Source organism: Pseudorasbora parva, chromosome 6 (genome assembly GCF_024679245.1).
Source record: "Pseudorasbora parva isolate DD20220531a chromosome 6, ASM2467924v1, whole genome shotgun sequence".
In the NCBI taxonomy this organism is placed as follows: domain Eukaryota; kingdom Metazoa; phylum Chordata; class Actinopteri; order Cypriniformes; family Gobionidae; genus Pseudorasbora; species Pseudorasbora parva.
In genome coordinates, this window is record NC_090177.1 from 3,657,483 (window position 1) to 3,678,529 (window position 21,047).

The following is a 21,047-nucleotide window of genomic DNA, read 5'->3' on the forward strand; positions in this document are numbered from 1 at the left end:
TCCATGAGGAGACACAGACACAGAGATTATCAGCGAAGGTCAGTGTGTGTGTGTGTGTGTGTGTATGTTTTTGTGACGTATGAGGACACAAATGTGTATAATGCCATGGGTATGACACAGGTATTACAGGAGAGGGTGAAATATGAGGACATTACCCATGGCCCCACTTTACAAAAGGCTTATAAATCACACAGGAGGAGTTTTTATGAGAAAGTAAAAATGCAGAATGTTTCCTGTGATGGGTAGGTTTAGGGGCAGTGTGTGTGTGTGTGTGTGTGATGGGTAGGTTTAGGGGCAGTGTGTGTGTGTGTGTGTGTGTGTGTGTGTGTGTGTGTGTGTGTGTGTGTGTGTGTGTGTGTGTGTGTGTGTGTGTGTGTGATGGGTAAGCTTAGGGGCAGTGTGTGTGTGTGTGTGTGTGTGTGTGTGTGTGTGTGTGTGTGTGTGATGAGTAGGTTTAGGTTTAGGTTTAGGGGCAGTGTTAGGAGATATAAAATACGGTTTGTACAGTATAAAAACCATTACGCCTATGGAATGTCCCCATATGTCACAAAAGCAAACTGTGTGTGTGTGTGTGTGTGTGTGTGTGTGAGCGCGCGTCACTGCACGTTCACAACATCATGCTTGTGTTTCTGGCTTGTACTAGCCTTTAAAAACCTACTCAGAGCTTCAGATTGAGTGACTAAACCAAAAAACATCCAGTTGAAGGAAAATAAGTGTTAACTGCACTAACTAATTAATAATATTAATTTTTTTGCTCATTTTCAATTAGTTTAAGTTAAAATAAACTAATACATAAGTAAAATTATAAGCATATTTAAGAAGAGACTACATTTTTACTTAATAATTTTAAGTAAAGAGAAAATCTACTGAATCTACTCTAATAGTCCTGCGTATCAGTGGCTCGTTTAGTACAAAATAACTTAAATATAAAACTAGATTGACATTTTAAAAACAACAAAAACTACTAAAATTACAAATACAACAAAATGACTAAAACTGTACCAATAATTAAAGTGAAAACAGAAAGAAAATCTAATACAAAATATGAACGAAAACCTTAAACTAATGAATTTATAAAAACTATATCAACATTTAAAAACAACTAAACAATCAACATGTCAAAAAATACAATTAAATGACAAACAAACACTATAGGCCTTAAAAAACAATAAAAATGACTAAAACTTTAGCTAAAATTCAAGTGAAAATCATAAAATACATCCGAATGAAAATATCAACAAAACATATAAGAACAAAACTAATCAATATACAAAAATAAAACTATATAGACCAATAAAATGACAAAAATACAATAAAATTAATAAAACTTTATCAGTAATTAAAGTGAAAACAAAGAAAATCTAATGCAAAATATGAACATTAGCTATAATAATAAAACTATATTTGCATATGTAAAAATAAATGTGTTGCTTCCACTTAAAAATGTTTGTGCGTTTTTAGTTTAGTCAACTTAAAATGTGAAGTTTTACTACGACACCTTGAATATTTGAGGAGACTAAACTTAAAATTAAGGCAGCACAAACTTACTAAGTGAAAAACAACAAAAATACAACAAAATTACTCAAACTTTACCAATAATTAATGCGAAAACAAAGAAAATCTAATGCAAAATATGAACAAACTATAATAATGAAACTAATAAATATACAAAAATAAAACTATAGTCATATTTAGACCAATAAAAATGACAAATAATACAACAAAATTACTAAAACTTTATCAATAATTAAAGTGAAAACAGACAAAAAATTGTATGCAAAATATTAACAACAAAAAAAATATTGTGAAAAAAAATAGTTTTGAGTGAGTGTTTGCACTGCCGTGACATGTTAAGTTTAGTCAACTCAAAATGTGAATTTTTGGACACTTTGGATATTTGAGACTGAACTGAGAATGTAAGGCAGCACAAACACTCACTTTCTCAAGCTGAAACAGAGATAATTTAATATAAGATACAGATATTATATCAATATAAGAATAGAAACAAATCACTATGAGCGTCTGTGAATAATGTGGCATTACTCTCCGTTAATAACTCGATCTGCTGTTTACACCGGCTCAAAGGGGACGTGTGTGTGTGTGTGTGTGTGTGTGTGTGGGCATGTTATCAGGACACAAATGTGTATAATGCCATGGGTATGACACAGGTATTACAGGAGAGGGTGAAATATGAGGACATTACCCATGTCCCCACTTTTCAAAAGGCTTATAAATCACACAGGAGGAGTTTTTTTGAGAAAGTAAAAATGCAGAATGTTTCCTGTGATGGGTAGGTTTAGGGGCAGTGTGTGTGTGTGTGTGTGTGTGTGTGTGATGGGTAGGCTTAGGGGCTGTGTGTGTGTGTGTGTGTGTGTGTGTGTGTGTGTGTGTGTGATGGGTCAGTTCAGCGGTAGAGGCTGTGTGTGTGTGTGTGTGTGTGTGTGTGTGTGTGTGTGTGTGTGATGGGTAAGTTTAGCAGTTGGGGCTGTGTGTGTGTGTGTGTGTGTGTGTGTGTGTGTGTGTGTGTGTGTGTGTGTGTGTGTGTGTGTGTGATGGGTAGGTTCAGCGGTAGAGGCTGTGTGTGTGTGTGTGTGTGTGTGTGTGTGATGGGTAAGTTTAGCAGTTGGGGCTGTGTGTGTGTGTGTGTGTGTGTGATGGGTAGGTTTAGGGGTAGGGGCTGTGTGTGTGTGTGTGTGTGTGTGTGTGTGTGTGATGGGTAGGTTTAGGGGCAGTGTGTGTGTGTGTGTGTGTGTGATGGGTAGGTTTAGGGGTAGGGGCTGTGTGTGTGTGTGTGTGTGTGTGTTTGTGTGATGGGTAGGTTTAGGGGTAGGGGCTGTGTGTGTGTGCGTGTGTGTGTGTGTGTGTGTGTGATGGGTAGGTTTAGGGGCAGTGTTTGTGTGTGTGTGTGTGCGTGTGATGGGTAGGTTTAGGGGCAGTGTAAAGAGATAGAAAATACGGTTTGTACAGTATAAAAACCATTACGCCTATGGAATGTCCCCATGTGTCACAAAAACAAACGTGTGTGTGTGTGTGTCTTTTCATTAAGTTGCATTCGAAACTTGTGTGTGTGTGTGTGTGTGTCTCTGTGTGTGGCTTTTCATTAAGATGCATTCAAGACGCGTGTGTGTGTGTGTGTTTGTTTGGCTTTTCATTAAGTTGCATTCGAGACGTGTGTGTGTGTGTGGCTTTTCATTAAGTTGCATTCGAGACCAGTGTGTGAGTGAGTGTGTGTGTGTGTGTGTGTGTGTGGCTTTTCATTGAGTTGCATTCGATACGTGTGTCTGTGTGTAGCGGGGACAATTTCAAGAGACCAACTGTGTGCACTTAAAGCGGCTTGTCCACACACGCACACGCATTTGTTTCACTATATTACTGAGGACATTACATAGACTTCCATTTATTTTATATCAGGTTAATGGTACTTTCCATCCCCTAACCCAACCCCAATCCCTAAACCTACCCATCACACACACACACACACACACACACACACACACAAAACCCATCCCAGAAACATCTGCAGAACAATAGATTTCTGTCACTAGTCACACTAGTGAGTTGTTTTCATATTTTACTATATAAGTGAGGACATTTGTGCCCTCACAAGTATTGCCAAACAAGGAACACACACACACACACACACACACACACACACACACACACACACATTATAAGACTTCCACTGTCGGGTTACACCGAGAAATAGTAAAATGTCCAAACTTCAGTGTCACGGCTATTCCTTTGAAGTAATTTTTTTAAATTTACGAGCAATTTCTGGATTTAGTCTCCTGTTTTAGCACTGATCCTGGTTTAATGTCTTGTCCCAGAACAGTTTGTCTTTGTTTCTGTCCCGTAGAGACACGGACCACGAATCTGTTGACAAAAAGAGTCATTGATCCACTATGTGCCCCCCGAAAATCCTCCGGGTCACGCTGCTAATGACGGCCGTATCCTGCCTGCTGATTGGGCGTGGAACCTGTCAATCAAACTCATCCAACAGCTTCCAGCTCTCTGATGCCCCGGCGGTCGTCCATGTCACCCCGGGGTCAAACCGCGTGACCCCTGACCCCAGGGCGGGTCTTTTGGGGAACGGGTCGGTGCGGGCGCGTCCATTGGCTCCGCCCCCGGCCTGTCTGAGGAGGACGTACATCGAGGGCTTGTTTAAATACGTCAACACGGTCCTGTCCTGCCTGATTTTCGCGGTCGGGATGGTGGGAAATGCCACACTTTTGAGGATCATCTACCTCAACAAGACCATGAGGAACGGCCCGAACGCTCTGATCGCCAGCCTGGCCCTCGGGGACCTCATTTACATCGCCATAGACATACCCATCAATGTCTACAAGGTAACACACACACACACACACACACACACACACACACACACACATTTACTAACACCCGTAAAACAGGACGAAACCTGTCAACCTCAGACTAGGCCGCCTTCTTCCCATAGTGCATCCTGGGGCCATGTGTTCCCCAGGTAAGCCACACACACACACACACCCACACACCCGGCCGTCCACGTGATATGAAAGAAAACGTGATTCCTCAGACCAGGCCACCTTCTTCCATTGCTCCGTGGTCCAGTTCTGATGCTCACGTGCCACTGTTGGTGCTTTAGGCGGGGTCAGGGGTCAGAGGTCACCCTGACTGCTCCATACGCAACAAACTGAGCTGCTCTGTGTATTCTGACAGCTTTCTATCAGAACCAGCATTAACTTGTGGAGCAGTTTGAGCTCCAGTAGCTCGTCTGTTTGATCGGACCCCACGGGCCAGCCTTCGCTCCCCACGTGCATCAATGAGCCTTGGCCGCCCATGACCCTGTGGCCGGTTCTCCACTGGTCCTCTTGGAGCACTTTTGATAGATACTGACCACTGCAGACCGGGAACAGCCCACAAGAGCTGCAGTTTTGGAGATGCTCTGACCCAGTCGTCTAGCCGTCACAATCTGGCCCTTGTCAAACTCGCTCAAATCCTTACGCTTGCCCATTTCTCCTGCTTCACACACATCAACTCTGAGGACAAAATGTTCACTTGCTGCCTAATATATCCCACCCACTAACAGGAGCCGTGATGAAGAGATCATCAGTGCTATTCACTTCACCGGTCATAATGTTATGCCTGATCGGTGTGTATATATTTATTTAATACTTTTTAAAATATATTGTAAAACATAGTCTTAGTTCTAGTTAGTTCTGATCTGGATAAACGTGAGCAGAAGAAGGCCAGGCAGACTTATTTTGAGACAGTTATCAGAGCGACACTCATCACACACACACAGACACACACACACACACACACACACACAGATAAAGGTCTCTTGTCTTTAAATACCCAGTACAGTTTGTCCAGAGTTGTAACAGTTTGTTCCTCAGCTGCTGGCGATGCGCTGGCCTTTTGACGACAGCGAGTTCGGCCTGTTCCTCTGCAAACTCATGCCGTTCCTGCAGAAAGCCTCAGTCGGAATCACCGTCCTCAATCTGTGCGCGCTCAGTGTGGACAGGTATAACACACACACACACACACATTTGTTTTTGTGAATTGTGGGGACTTTCCATAGGCGTAATGGTTTTTATACTGTACAAACCATATTTTATATCCCCTACATTGCCCCAGCCCCTAAACCTACCCATCACACACACACACACACACACTGCCCCTACCCCTAAACCTACCCATCACACACACACACACACACACAATGCCCCTACCCCTAAACCTACCCATCACTCACACACACACACACACACAATGCCCCTACCCCTAAACCTACCCATCACACACACACACACACACACAATGCCCCTACCCCTAAACCTACCCATCACACACACACACACACACACACTGCCCCTACCCCTAAACCTACCCATCACACACACACACACACACACACAATGCCCCTACCCCTAAACCTACCCATCACACACACACACACTGCCTCTACCCCTAAACCTACCCATCACACACACACACTGCCCCTACCCCTAAACCTACCCATCACACACACACACACTGCCTCTACCCCTAAACCTACCCATCACACACACACACTGCCCCTACCCCTAAACCTACCCATCACACACACACACACACACACACACACACACACACACACACACACACACACACACACACAATGCCCCTACCCCTAAACCTACCCATCACACACACACACACACACACACACAATGCCCCAGCCCCTAAACCTACCCATCACACACACACACACACACACACACTGCCCCTACCCCTAAACCTACCCATCACACACACACACACACACACACACACACAATGCCCCTACCCCTAAACCTACCCATCACACACACACACACTGCCTCTACCCCTAAACCTACCCATCACACACACACACTGCCCCTACCCCTAAACCTACCCATCACACACACACACACACACACACACACACACACACACACACACACACACACACACACACACACACACACACACACTGCCCCTAAGCTTACCCATCACACACACACTGCCCCTGCCCCTAAGCCTACCCATCACACACACACACTGCCCCTACCCCTAAACCTACCCATCACACACACACACACACACACTGCCCCTACCCCTAAGCCTACCCATCACACACACACACACTGCCCCTACCCCTAAACCTACCCATCACACACACACACTGCCCCTACCCCTAAACCTACCCATCACACACACACACTGCCCCTTACCCTAAACCTACCCATCACACACACACACACACACACACACTGCCCCTAAGCTTACCCATCACACACACACTGCCCCTGCCCCTAAGCCTACCCATCACACACACACACACTGCCCCTACCCCTAAACCTACCCATCACACACACACTGCCACTGCCCCTAAGCCTACCCATCACACACACACTGCCCCTGCCCCTAAGCCTACCCATCACACACACACTGCCCCTGCCCCTAAGCCTACCCATCACACACACACTGCCCCTGCCCCTAAGCCTACCCATCACACACACACACTGCCCCTGCCCCTAAGCCTACCCATCACACACACACTGCCCCTAAGCCTACCCATCACACACATACTGCCACTGCCTCTAAGCCTACCCATCACACACACACTGCCCCTAAACCTACCCATCACACACACACTGCCCCTAAACCTACCCATCACACACACACTACTGCCCCTAAACCTACCCATCACACACACACTGCCCCTAAGCCTACCCATCACACACACACAGCCCCTAAACATACCCATCACACACACACACACACACACACACACAGTCCCTAAACCTACCTACAACAGGAAACATTCTGCATTTTACTTTCTCAAAAAAAAAAAAACTCATCCTGTGTGATTTATAAGCCTTTTAAAAAGTGGGGATCGCTGGCTATTAATCTCAGTTTTTCCTATCCTTGTGGGGACATTTGGGCTCCACAATGTATATAAACAAGTACACACACACTCTTTACCGTGTGTAATATACTCTTTACCGTGTGTGTGTTGCAGGTACCGCGCAGTGGCGTCCTGGAGCCGTGTGCAGGGTGTGGGGATCCCGGTGTCCACGGCGCTGGAGATCGTGTGTGTGTGGCTGCTGGCGCTGCTGCTGGCGGTCCCGGAGGCCATCGGCTTCAAGATGGTCAGCTTCGAATACAACAACATCACCATCCGCACCTGCATGCTGAAGCCCGAGACGCCGTTCATGACGGTACACACACACACACACACACACACACACACACACACACACACACACACACACACACACACACACACACACACACATTGCAGGTTTAGAGTTGACAAATCCAACCTGGTTTAGATCAAGTTCAACCGTTTCTCAAAGCTCGGTATAAACTTTTTCTGTCAACTCAGGTTTAATCCAGAGTTAGCGATCAACTCTCATGCGCGTGCACCCTGAAAGTGTGACACGTGCGGCAAACAGCCAATCACAGCGTCCGTTTGATTCACTTCTCTTCTGTTTTTGGCAGCTGAAAGATGATCTGACTATATCAATGCATGATGTGAATCAAAGAAATATAATAATTATCAAAAAGAGCTCAAATTAAAACACGTTGTTTAAAATAATTATGAACGCATGTTTTATATTTATATTAATATTTGACTACTTGTCAATAAATATAATATTTATACGAACATTGTATAAGAATTCGAAGTGATTATAATTCATATAATAAATAATTTATTAATTAATTTCATTTCATGATAGTTTTTGAAACGATCTCAATCCTCAGAAGAGAAGTGAATCAAACGGACGCTGTGATTGGCTGTTTTTCCCGCACGTGTCACACTTTCAGGCGCTTCAGAGTTGATCGCTAACTCTGGATTAAACCTGAGTCGACAGAGAAAGTTTATACCGAGCTTTGAGGAACGGTTCGATTAAACTTGATCTAAACCAGGCTGGATTTATCTGGATTTGTCAGCTCTAAACCTGCTCTGAAACTCAGAGTTTGTTCAGCTTGCTTCATGCAACAGGCCTCTGCTGATTGGTCCAGTTTGGGTTTGCGATCTCTATCTCTATTTTTTTTACAGTCTATGTCTCTATCCCAGAATAAAACCTGCTCAGGTTAGCTGTGTAGCCTCAGTTACCATGGTGATAAACCCCTAAAAACCAATCCACCTTCTTGAGCCCAGAGTTTGTTCAAACTAATCTCCAAAGTAATATTTTGTTTAAATTTATAGTAAGTTAAGTTTTCTGACACCATTTTCAAATAACCAATAATTCTAAAATAACAAGATATTAAAAATACATTACATAAATGTAAATATTAAAAAGATATTAAGATGATGTTAAAAGATATAAATAATACAAAAAATAACTCATAAAAATATTTATAAACATATACTATATATATATATATATATATATATATATATATATATATATATATATATATATATATATATATATATATATATATATATATATATAAAATTACATAAATGGCCTACATTTATTATATAAATATAATTACACGTTATATATTTATAACATTTTTTAATAAATAGTAATTTATTTTAAAATGTATATGTATATTTTTAATAATAGTAAATACAAATATTTATAAAGTATATTTTTTTCTGTTTAAAAATTGTTTGCTTATTATTTAATAATTATACATTACTATTAGGCTATATAAACAATGTATTATGTCACTATAAGTACACATTATCTATCTATCTATCTATCTATCTATCTATCTATCTATCTATCTATCTATCTATCTATCTATCTATCTATCTATCTATCTATCTATCTATCTATCTATCTATCTATCTATCTATCTACATTTTTTTTTTTTTAGACATCTACAACAAAAACTCACGTACGCAAAAATGCCGAACACTGGATTTATAAATATAAATGGAAATATAAATAATTTATAATAAAACTGACTAATCAAAACAAGTAATTAAATGTTTGTGTTATGTGTTTTATGTGTGTGCGTGCTATATGTGTGGGTGTCATATGTGTGTGTTTGCGTGTTATGTGTATGTGTGTATGTGTTATATGTGTGTGTTTGCGTGTTATATATGTGTGTGTGTTATATGTGCGTGTTTGTTTGTGTGATTTGTGTGTTTGTGTGTGTGTGTGTGTGTGTGTGTGTGTGTGTGTAGTTCTACAGGGACGTGAAGGTCTGGTGGCTGTTTGGCTTTTACTTCTGTGTGCCGTTGGTGTGTACGGCCGTCTTCTACACACTCATGACCTGTGAGATGCTGAGCAACAGGAAGGGCAGCCTGAAGTTCTCCCTCAGCGAACACCTCAAACAGGTGAAGAACACGAGACCGCATGACCTTAAAGGACAACTCCGGTGAGAAATGCCCCTAGGCGTAATTAACAGATGGTTACCGAGTAGATCGTTCTCTTTACATTCGATTTTCATGAAAACTCATCCCAGAGAACAATCTACTCGCTAACCATCTGTTAATTGCCCGGAAGTGTCCTTTAAACATAGACAGTAAAAGAAATGGACGGAGCTATCCCATTGACTTCTACGGCGTTAAGTGATGTCAGTTAGAAGCACTCACTTCCTGATGGCTGAGCGAACTGCGCCGGCTCAGACTGAGCTTGACGACGTAGATGTGACGTGAACAACGTGTCGGACAGCTGTAGGTCTTCTAGTAGTTGTGGAAAGTGAAATCTGAATCATGTTGTTTAGATATTTTCTCCCGTTGCTTTTGGCTCACTATGGGCTTCTCCCCTTTCTTCTCTCTTGACTTTATCAGACTTTATGTCTCCACTTCCCCCCGACTGTCTCATTTACCCCTTTTCCACCAAGGCAGTGCTGGTGCTAAATCGGAGCCAGAGCTTAGTTTCAAATCGGTTCTTTGTGTTTCCACAGCCAAAGCACCAGCTCCGAGCCAGGAAAAGTGGTTCTTAAGTAACACCAAAACATTACTGGGCTAGAAGTAAGAACCGCTTGCGTCACCGGCTGGGGGCGGTGTTACCGTGATCAACAAGATGAACACAAACCTGTGACCGCCATTTTTTCAATAGCAGCTAATCAAGCTAACAGCTGCTGGATTGTAATCTCCGTCTATACAAATCATGGAGAGCTGCACGAATGCGTTGGATTTGCGGCGTTTTAATGCTGATGTAGGATCATAAAGCCATGAGCCACTGAGGGAAGGCTTGTTCGAGATGCATCGGCGCGTGCTGTGCAGACTGATTGCGTATGACATCAAAGTAGAGCGAGCGCCAACGACTCCTTATGCTTTTGAATCGCTCACGCGGTATTTTGATATCATACACGGATCGGTCTGCGCAGCGCCGATGCATCTCGAACAAGCCTGGTGTGTTTGTATTTCCCGCTGCCTCGCTAGCATTGCTAAAACGCTAGCGAGAAAGATGAGACGTATACAGTGACGTAAGACCTAGCTCTGCAGTGGCTCTCTTACATGTGGAAAGCCAAACCGGTTCATAAAGGCTCTTAAGTCGAACCAACTTAGAACTGACACTAGCACGGGCTCTGAACTAGCACTCGGTGCATTCTGGTGGAAAAGGGGTAATAGACAGTAAAAGATTGCCTGCGAGCGTCTCCTCAGGTCTATACGGTAATTTCTCAACTGTGCGACAGAGTCGCGTTGGTTATGACGCAATCGTTAGCCTATTTTTACAAAAACAGCTTCTGCGGGGCGATAGTGTAAGATACAAGGTAACGGAGCCTTTTATGCATTGTCGTGTTTCTTTAGAAATAAACAATGGACAAATGGAGTCTTTAAACGCCTCAGATGTAAAGTTATTCACTGTCAAAGTGACTCAAAAATGAATGGGAGTCAATGGGATGCTAACAGCAGGTGATGGCTTGGTTAGCAATGGCAGCCCCTAGGGGTGGAACGCTTTCCGAGCGCTAGATGCCTTTAAAGCAACCTGTCCTCCAAAAAAATACGACTCTATAGGTCGTTTTTCAAGCACTTTATTACGACCTATATTTACGTTTTAAAGTCATGCGCCCTCTAGCTGGCGTAAAAATAATGACAGTGTCGTGTTACGTCTGACATCATGAAATGGCGTATGACTGTCATTACCAATCAAAATGCGTGTTCATTTTAATGCAATGTGTGGACTTTTTACCACCATTTGTCATATTTCCCTTTAGCAAAAATATTTTAGTAAACGCTCCTGTGAGTCGTATTTAATTAATTAAAATATTGTCGATAGGGGTGCAACTTTAGTAAACGCTCCTGTGAGTCGTATTTAATTAATTAAAATATTGACGATAGGGGTGCAACTTTAGTAAACGCTCCTCTGCGTCATATTTAATTAATTAAAATATTGACGATAGGGGTGCAACTTTAGTAAACGCTCCTCTGCGTCGTATTTAATTAATTAAAATATTGTTGATAGGGGCGCAACTTTAGTAAACGATCCTGTGCGTCATATTTAAATAATTAAAACATTGTCGATAGGGGCACAACTTTAGTAAACGCTCCTGTGGGTCGTATTTAATTAATTAAAATATTGTTGATAGGGGCGCAACTTTAGTAAACGATCCTGTGCGTCATATTAAAATAATTAAAATATTGTCGATAGGGGCACAACTTTAGTAAACGCTCCTGTGGGTCGTATTTAAATAATTAAAACATTGTCGATAGGGGCGCAACTTTAGTAAACGATCCTGTGAGTCGTATTTAATTAATTAAAATATTGTCGATAGGGGCGCAACTTTAGTAAACGATCCTGTGCGTCATATTTAAATAATTAAAATATTGTCGATAGGGGCGCAACTTTAGTAAACGCTCCTGTGGGTCGTATTTAATTAATTAAAATGTTGTCGATAGGTGTGCAACTTTAGTAAACGCTCCTCTGCGTCATATTTAATTAATTAAAATATTGTCGATAGGGGCGCAACTTTAGTAAACGATCCTGTGGGTCGTAAATAATTAATTAAAATGTTGTCGATAGGTGTGCAACTTTAGTAAACGATCCTCTGCGTCGTATTTAATTAATTAAAATATTGTCGATAGGGGCGCAACTTTAGTAAACGATCCTGTGCGTCATATTTAAATAATTAAAATATTGTCGATAGGGGCGCAACTTTAGTAAACACTCCTGTGGGTCGTATTTAATTAATTAAAATATTGACGATAGGGGTGCAACTTTAGTAAACACTCCTCTGCGTCATATTTAATTAATTAAAATATTGACGATAGGGGTGCAACTTTAGTAAACGCTCCTCTGCGTCATATTTAATTAATTAAAATATTGCCGATAGGGGTGCAACTTTAGTAAACGCTCCTCTGCGTCGTATTTAATTAATTAAAATATTGTCGATAGGGGCGCAACTTTAGTAAACGATCCTGTGCGTCATATTTAAATAATTAAAATATTGTCGATAGGGGCGCAACTTTAGTAAACGCTCCTGTGGGTCGTATTTAATTAATTAAAATGTTGTCGATAGGGGCGCAACTTTAGTAAAGGCTCCTCTGCGTCGTATTTAATTAATTAAAATATTGTCGATAGGGGCGCAACTTTAGTAAACGATCCTGTGCGTCATATTTAAATAATTAAAATATTGTCGATAGGGGCGCAACTTTAGTAAACGCTCCTGTGGGTCGTATTTAATTAATTAAAATGTTGTCGATAGGTGTGCAACTTTAGTAAACGCTCCTCTGCGTCGTATTTAATTAATTAAAATATTGTCGATAGGGGCGCAACTTTAGTAAACGATCCTGTGCGTCATATTTAAATAATTAAAATATTGTCGATAGGGGCGCAACTTTAGTAAACGATCCTGTGCGTCGTATTTAATTAATTAAAATATTGTCGATAGGGGCGCAACTTTAGTAAACGATCCTGTGCGTCGTATTTAATTAATTAAAATATTGTCGATAGGGGTGCAACTTTAGTAAACGATCCTGTGTCATATTTAATTAATTAAAATATTGTTGATAGGTGTGCAACTTTAGTAAACGATCCTGTGCGTCATATTTAATTAATTAAAATATTGTCGATAGGGGCGCAACTTTAGTAAACGATCCTGTGCGTCATATTTAATTAATTAAAATATTGTCGATAGGGGCGCAACTTTAGTAAACGATCCTGTGCGTCATATTTAATTAATTAAAATATTGTTGATAGGGGCGCAACTTTAGTAAACGATCCTGTGTCATATTTAATTAATTAAAATATTGTTGATAGGTGTGCAACTTTAGTAAACGATCCTGTGTCATATTTAATTAATTAAAATATTGTCGATAGGGGCGCAACTTTAGTAAAGGCTCCTCTGCGTCATATTTAATTAATTAAAATATTGGTGATAGGGGCGCAACTTTAGTAAACGATCCTGTGCATCATATTTAATTAATTAAAATATTGTCGATAGGGGCGCAACTTTAGTAAACGATCCTCTGCGTCATATTTAATTAATTAAAATATTGTCGATAGGGGCGCAACTTTAGTAAACGATCCTCTGCGTCATATTTAATTAATTAAAATATTGTTGATAGGGGTGCAACTTTAGTAAACGCTCCTCTGCGTCATATTTAATTAATTAAAATATTGTCGATAGGGGCGCAACTTTAGTAAACGATCCTGTGAGTCGTATTTAATTCATTAAAATATTGTCGATAGGGGCGCAACTTTAGTAAACGATCCTGTGCATCATATTTAATTAATTAAAATATTGGTGATAGAGGCGCAACTTCAGTAAACGCTCCTGTGAGTCCTATTTAATTAATTAAAATATTGTCGATAGGGGCGCAACTTTAGTAAACGATCCTGTGCATCATATTTAATTAATTAAAATATTGGTGATAGAGGCGCAACTTCAGTAAACGCTCCTGTGAGTCGGATTTAATTAATTAAAATATTGTCGATAGGGGTGCAACTTCAGTAAACGCTCCTGTGAGTCGTATTTAATTAATTAAAATATTGTTGATAGGGGCGCAACTTTAGTAAAGGCTCCTGTGAGTCATATTTAATTAATTAAAATATTGTCGATAGGGGCGCAACTTTAGTAAACGATCCTGTGCGTCATATTTAATTAATTAAAATATTGTCGATAGGGGTGCAACTTTAGTAAACGCTCCTCTGCGTCATATTTAATTAATTAAAATACTGTCGATAGGGGCGCAACTTTAGTAAACGATCCTGTGCGTCATATTTAATTAATTAAAATATTGTCGATAGGGGCGCAACTTTAGTAAACGATCCTGTGCATCATATTTAATTAATTAAAATATTGGTGATAGAGGCGCAACTTCAGTAAACGCTCCTGTGAGTCCTATTTAATTAATTAAAATATTGTCGATAGGGGCGCAACTTTAGTAAACGATCCTGTGCGTCATATTTAATTAATTAAAATATTGTTGATAGGGGTGCAACTTTAGTAAACGCTCCTGTGAGTCGTATTTAATTAATTAAAATATTGTCGATAGGGGCGCAACTTTAGTAAACGATCCTGTGCGTCGTATTTAATTAATTAAAATATTGTCGATAAGGGCGCAACTTTAGTAAACGCTCCTGTGAGTCGTATTTAATTAATTAAAATATTGTTGATAGGGGTGCAACTTTAGTAAACGATCCTGTGCGTCATATTTAATTAATTAAAATATTGTTGATAGGGGTGCAACTTTAGTAAACGCTCCTGTGAGTCGTATTTAATTAATTAAAATATTGTCGATAGGGGCGCAACTTTAGTAAACGATCCTGTGCGTCATATTTAATTAATTAAAATATTGTTGATAGGGGTGCAACTTTAGTAAACGCTCCTGTGAGTCGTATTTAATTAATTAAAATATTGTTGATAGGGGTGCAACTTTAGTAAACGATCCTGTGCGTCATATTTAATTAATTAAAATATTGTTGATAGGGGTGCAACTTTAGTAAACGATCCTGTGCGTCATATTTAATTAATTAAAATATTGTCGATAGGGGCACAACTTTAGTAAACGATCCTGTGAGTCGTATTTAATTAATTAAAATATTGTCGATAGGGGCGCAACTTTAGTAAACGATCCTGTGAGTCGTATTTAATTAATTAAAATATTGTTGATAGGGGTGCAACTTTAGTAAACGATCCTGTGCGTCGTATTTAATTAATTAAAATATTGTCGATAGGGGCGCAACTTTAGTAAACGATCCTGTGAGTCGTATTTAATTAATTAAAATATTGTCGATAGGGGCGCAACTTTAGTAAACGATCCTGTGAGTCGTATTTAATTAATTAAAATATTGTCGATAGGGGCGCAACTTTAGTAAACGCTCCTGTGGGTCGTATTTAATTAATTAAAATATTGTCGATAGGGGTGCAACTTTAGTAAACGATCCTGTGCGTCATTTTTAATTAATTAAAATATTGTTGATAGGTGTGCAACTTTAGTAAACGCTCCTCTGCGTCATATTTAATTAATTAAAATATTGTTGATAGGGGTGCAACTTTAGTAAACGCTCCTGTGAGTCGTATTTAATTAATTAAAATATTGTTGATAGGTGTGCAACTTCAGTAAACGATCCTGTGCGTCATATTTAATTAATTAAAATATTGTCGATAGGGGCACAACTTCAGTAAACGCTCCTGTGAGTCGTATTTAATTAATTAAAATATTGTTGATAGGGGTGCAACTTTAGTAAACGATCCTGTGCGTCGTATTTAATTAATTAAAATATTGTCGATAGGGGCGCAACTTTAGTAAACGATCCTGTGAGTCGTATTTAATTAATTAAAATATTGTCGATAGGGGCGCAACTTTAGTAAACGATCCTGTGAGTCGTATTTAATTAATTAAAATATTGTTGATAGGGGCGCAACTTTAGTAAACGCTCCTGTGGGTCGTATTTAATTAATTAAAATATTGTCGATAGGGGTGCAACTTTAGTAAACAATCCTGTGCGTCATTTTTAATTAATTAAAATATTGTTGATAGGTGTGCAACTTTAGTAAACGCTCCTCTGCGTCATATTTAATTAATTAAAATATTGTTGATAGGTGTGCAACTTTAGTAAACGCTCCTCTGCGTCATATTTAATTAATTAAAATATTGTCGATAGGGGTGCAACTTTAGTAAACGATCCTCTGCGTCATATTTAATTAATTAAAATATTGTTGATAGGTGTGCAACTTTAGTAAACGATCCTGTGCGTCATATTTAATTAATTAAAATATTGTTGATAGGTGTGCAACTTTAGTAAACGCTCCTCTGCGTCATATTTAATTAATTAAAATATTGTCGATAGGGGTGCAACTTTAGTAAACGATCCTGTGCGTCATATTTAATTAATTAAAATATTGTTGATAGGTGTGCAACTTTAGTAAACGCTCCTCTGCGTCATATTTAATTAATTAAAATATTGTCGATAGGGGTGCAACTTTAGTAAACGCTCCTCTGCGTCATATTTAATTAATTAAAATATTGTTGATAGGTGTGCAACTTTAGTAAACGATCCTGTGCGTCGTGTTTAATTAATTAAAATATTGTCGATAGGGGTGCAACTTTAGTAAACGCTCCTCTGCGTCATATTTAATTAATTAAAATATTGTCGATAGGGGTGCAACTTTAGTAAACGCTCCTCTGCGTCATATTTAATTAATTAAAATATTGTTGATAGGTGTGCAACTTTAGTAAACGATCCTGTGCGTCGTATTTAATTAATTAAAATAATTTTTGATAGGTGTGCAACTTTAGTAAACGCTCCTCTGCGTCATATTTAATTAATTAAAATATTGTTGATAGGTGTGCAACTTTAGTAAACGCTCCTCTGCGTCATATTTAATTAATTAAAATATTGTCGATAAGGGTGCAACTTTAGTAAACGATCCTGTGCGTCATATTTAATTAATTAAAATATTGTTGATAGGTGTGCAACTTTAGTAAACGATCCTGTGCGTCGTATTTAATTAATTAAAATATTGTTGATAGGTGTGCAACTTTAGTTAACGCTCCTCTGCGTCATATTTAATTAATTAAAATATTATTGATAGGGGCGCAACTTTAGTAAACGCTCCTGTGCGTCATATTTAATTAATTAAAATATTGTTGATAGGTGTGCAACTTTAGTAAACGCTCCTCTGCGTCATATTTAATTAATTAAAATATTGTTGATAGGTTTGCAACTTTAGTAAACGCTCCTCTGCGTCATATTTAATTAATTAAAATATTGTCGATAGGGGCGCAACTTTAGTAAACGCTCCTCTGCGTCATATTTAATTAATTAAAATATTGTCGATAGGGGCGCAACTTTAGTAAACGATCCTCTGTGTCGTATTCAATTAATTAAAATATTGTCGATAGGGGCGCAACTTTAGTAAACGCTCCTCTGTGTCGTATTCAATTAATTAAAATATTGTCGATAGGGGCGCAACTTTAGTAAACGATCCTGTGCGTCGTATTCAATTAATTAAAATATTGTCGATAGGGGTGCAACTTTAGGAAACAATCCTCTGCGTCATATTTAATTAATTAAAATATTGTCGATAGGGGCGCAACTTTAGTAAACGATCCTCTGCGTCATATTTAATTAATTAAAATATTATCGATAGGGGCGCAACTTTAGTAAACGCTCCTGTGGGTCGTATTTAATTAATTAAAATATTGTCGATAGGGGCTCAACTTTAGTAAACGATCCTGTGCGTCATATTTAATTAATTAAAATATTGTTGATAGGGGCGCAACTTTAGTAAACGCTCCTCTGCGTCATATTTAATTAATTAAAATATTGTTGATAGGGGCGCAACTTTAGTAAACGCTCCTGTGAGTCATATTTAATTAATTAAAATATTGACGATAGGGGTGCAACTTTAGTAAACGATCCTCTGCGTCATATTTAATTAATTAAAATATTGTTGATAGGTGTGCAACTTTAGTAAACGCTCCTCTGCGTCATATTTAATTAATTAAAATATTGTCGATAGGGGCGCAACTTCAGTAAACGATCCTCTGCGTCATATTTAATTAATTAAAATATTGTTGATAGGTGTGCAACTTTAGTAAACGATCCTCTGCGTCATATTTAATTAATTAAAATATTATCGATAGGGGTGCAACTTTAGTAAACGATCCTGTGCGTCATATTTAATTAATTAAAATATTGTTGATAGGTGTGCAACTTTAGTAAACGATCCTCTGCGTCATATTTAATTAATTAAAATATTATCGATAGGGGTGCAACTTTAGTAAACGATCCTGTGCGTCATATTTAATTAATTAAAATATTGTTGATAGGTGTGCAACTTTAGTAAACGATCCTCTGCGTCATATTTAATTAATTAAAATATTATCGATAGGGGCGCAACTTTAGTAAACGATCCTGTGCGTCATATTTAATTAATTAAAATATTGTTGATAGGTGTGCAACTTTAGTAAACGCTCCTCTGCGTCATATTTAATTAATTAAAATATTGTTGATAGGTGTGCAACTTTAGTAAACGCTCCTCTGCGTCATATTTAATTAATTAAAATATTGTCGATAGGGGCGCAACTTTAGTAAAGGCTCCTCTGCGTCATATTTAATTAATTAAAATATTGTCGATAGGGGCGCAACTTTAGTAAACGCTCCTCTGCGTCATATTTAATTAATTAAAATATTGTCGATAGGGGCGCAACTTTATTAAACGTTCCTGTGGGTCGTATTTCTAGGAAGTGACAAATTACCTATATAGGCGTATTGGTAGGAGGACATGTTGCCTTAAATGGGCGGTAAAAAAACGATTTCACTTTTCTAACTTTACCTAGTGTGTATGTTTGCTGTTTGAGCATAAACAACATCTGCAAAGTTACAACGCTCAAAGTTTAAAGCAAAGGGAGATGTTTCCTTTTAAAGAAATCACTTTCTAAGGACTACAGATAGAGAACTACAGCCTTTTCCTCCAGACTCGCTGACATCAGCGGGTTAAATATTTACATAAGCCCCTCCTCCGTGAATATTAAATAAGGGGGCGGGGCTATTTTTATTGCTGTGGAGAAGAGTGGACTGGAGGGCACTAGGCGGTTAGCCAATCACAACACAGCTGGGCCAGCGAAACAATCAGAGCCCACTGCATATTTTTGAGGGACCGGTGTCATGATGATTCCTGTCCGTCGGTGAAATCGTGTCCGCTTATAGGACCCATCTTGGTAGCGGTTTTAAATGCCTGATCAAAAGTTGTTATACATGGTTCTGGACAAGAAATTGTTTAAAAATAAACTATAAATTAATTGCCATACTAAATACACACACACACAAACTTGAAATATGTAATTAATTGCTAAAATGTTATAAATTATTTCAACTGATAAACTTAGTAATACAAAATCATGACATAGTAATGTACCTATAATGTAAATAATAAAGAATAAAAAAAAAAAACAATAATATACAGAACAGGTGCACAAAATAAAATAGATTGTATACGAGATATGCTCATATATATCTTATATACTTATATAAGCACTTATAGCTTCAGTTATTATACTACTATATGAAACGTATGATTTGTAAGACATTAAAGACTATTTTAACACGATTTAAACAACAAAAATAAAAACGCTATTTTAGAATTGTAATCAGGCTCTGAACAGATTACCCGTTGAAAGTTTGTTCAGCCAATAGAATCGCTCTGGGGTCCTAAGTGGACACGATTAGTCATGACACCGGCTTCATTGAACCAGGAAACCATCAAACCATTTAATAAGGAGAGAAAGAGCAGTGTAGAATAAAATATATGAAAAATAATGCAATTTTTTAAAAACAAAGCATGAACACACATTACAGTGCACCCCACAATCACAATCAGGCCTTCGAAAGGATGTGTTTTAGCACCCCTTTAAAGACGACTTATGATGTTGTTTTCTGGCTCTACTAGAGCAGGTTTTCCCGCCTGAATGTTGATCATTTCCTCATAGTCTCCATTATTGCGGCTCCTCTCTTCCCAGTCTGTCAGTAACTGTGTTTAGTTCCTGTCTCTATGAAGCCCCGCCTTCTGATAGCACACTGTGCTCTGATTGGTCAGCTGGAGCCGTGTGTTGTGATTGGTGTTTGGGAAATGTCCCGCCCCTCACCATAACTGCCAGTTTCAACACACGACTAACTACTAAACCAACCAGGCCCCGCCCCTTTATTCTGCATATGAATCGTTTTCATGCTCAAACTGCAACCTGATTACACACTAAAGGCAGATGAAGATGTCGTAACGTGTGTGTGTGTGTGTGTGTGTGTGTGTGTGTGTGTGTGTGTGTGTGTGTGTGTGTGTGTGTGTGTGTCCAGAGGCGTGAAGTGGCTAAAGCGGTGTTCTCTCTGGTACTGATCTTCGCTCTCTGCTGGTTTCCACTGCATCTGAGTCGCATCCTGAAGAAGATGGTTTATTTTCAGAACGACGTCGGCCGCTGCGACCTGCTGAAGTATGACACACACACACACACACGCACGCACGCACACACGCACGCACGCACGCACGCACACACACACACTGCCCCTAAACCTACCCATCACAGGAAACATTCAGCATTTTTACATTTTCAAAAAACATCATTCTGTATGATTTATAAGATGTTTTCCTCATGGGGACCAAAAAATGTCCGCACAAGGACAAGAATTTCGGATATTGCC

At 39.1% G+C, this 21,047-nt stretch overlaps 2 protein-coding genes across 2 annotated transcripts in view; one reads left to right on the plus strand and one right to left on the minus strand.

Annotated features, from left to right (window-relative positions):
- The window catches only part of calcrl2 (calcitonin receptor-like 2), an 80,082-nt gene extending 72,452 nt beyond the window's left edge, over window positions 1-7,630 (minus strand). Inside the window, exon 1 of the mRNA XM_067445390.1 lies at window positions 7,495-7,630. The gene's annotated coding sequence lies outside the window, so the exon portion shown is untranslated. The remainder of the gene's footprint in view (window positions 1-7,494) is intronic.
- ednrab (endothelin receptor type Ab) overlaps window positions 1-21,047 on the plus strand; it is a 30,146-nt gene that overhangs the window by 195 nt on the left and 8,904 nt on the right. Inside the window, exons 1-6 of the mRNA XM_067445396.1 lie at window positions 1-38; window positions 3,857-4,346; window positions 5,379-5,506; window positions 7,511-7,709; window positions 9,641-9,793; window positions 20,706-20,839. The exon at window positions 1-38 is cut by the window's left edge and continues 195 nt beyond it. Of these exons, the coding sequence (XP_067301497.1) occupies window positions 3,903-4,346; window positions 5,379-5,506; window positions 7,511-7,709; window positions 9,641-9,793; window positions 20,706-20,839 (1,058 nt within the window). The 5' untranslated portion in view covers window positions 1-38; window positions 3,857-3,902. The remainder of the gene's footprint in view (window positions 39-3,856; window positions 4,347-5,378; window positions 5,507-7,510; window positions 7,710-9,640; window positions 9,794-20,705; window positions 20,840-21,047) is intronic.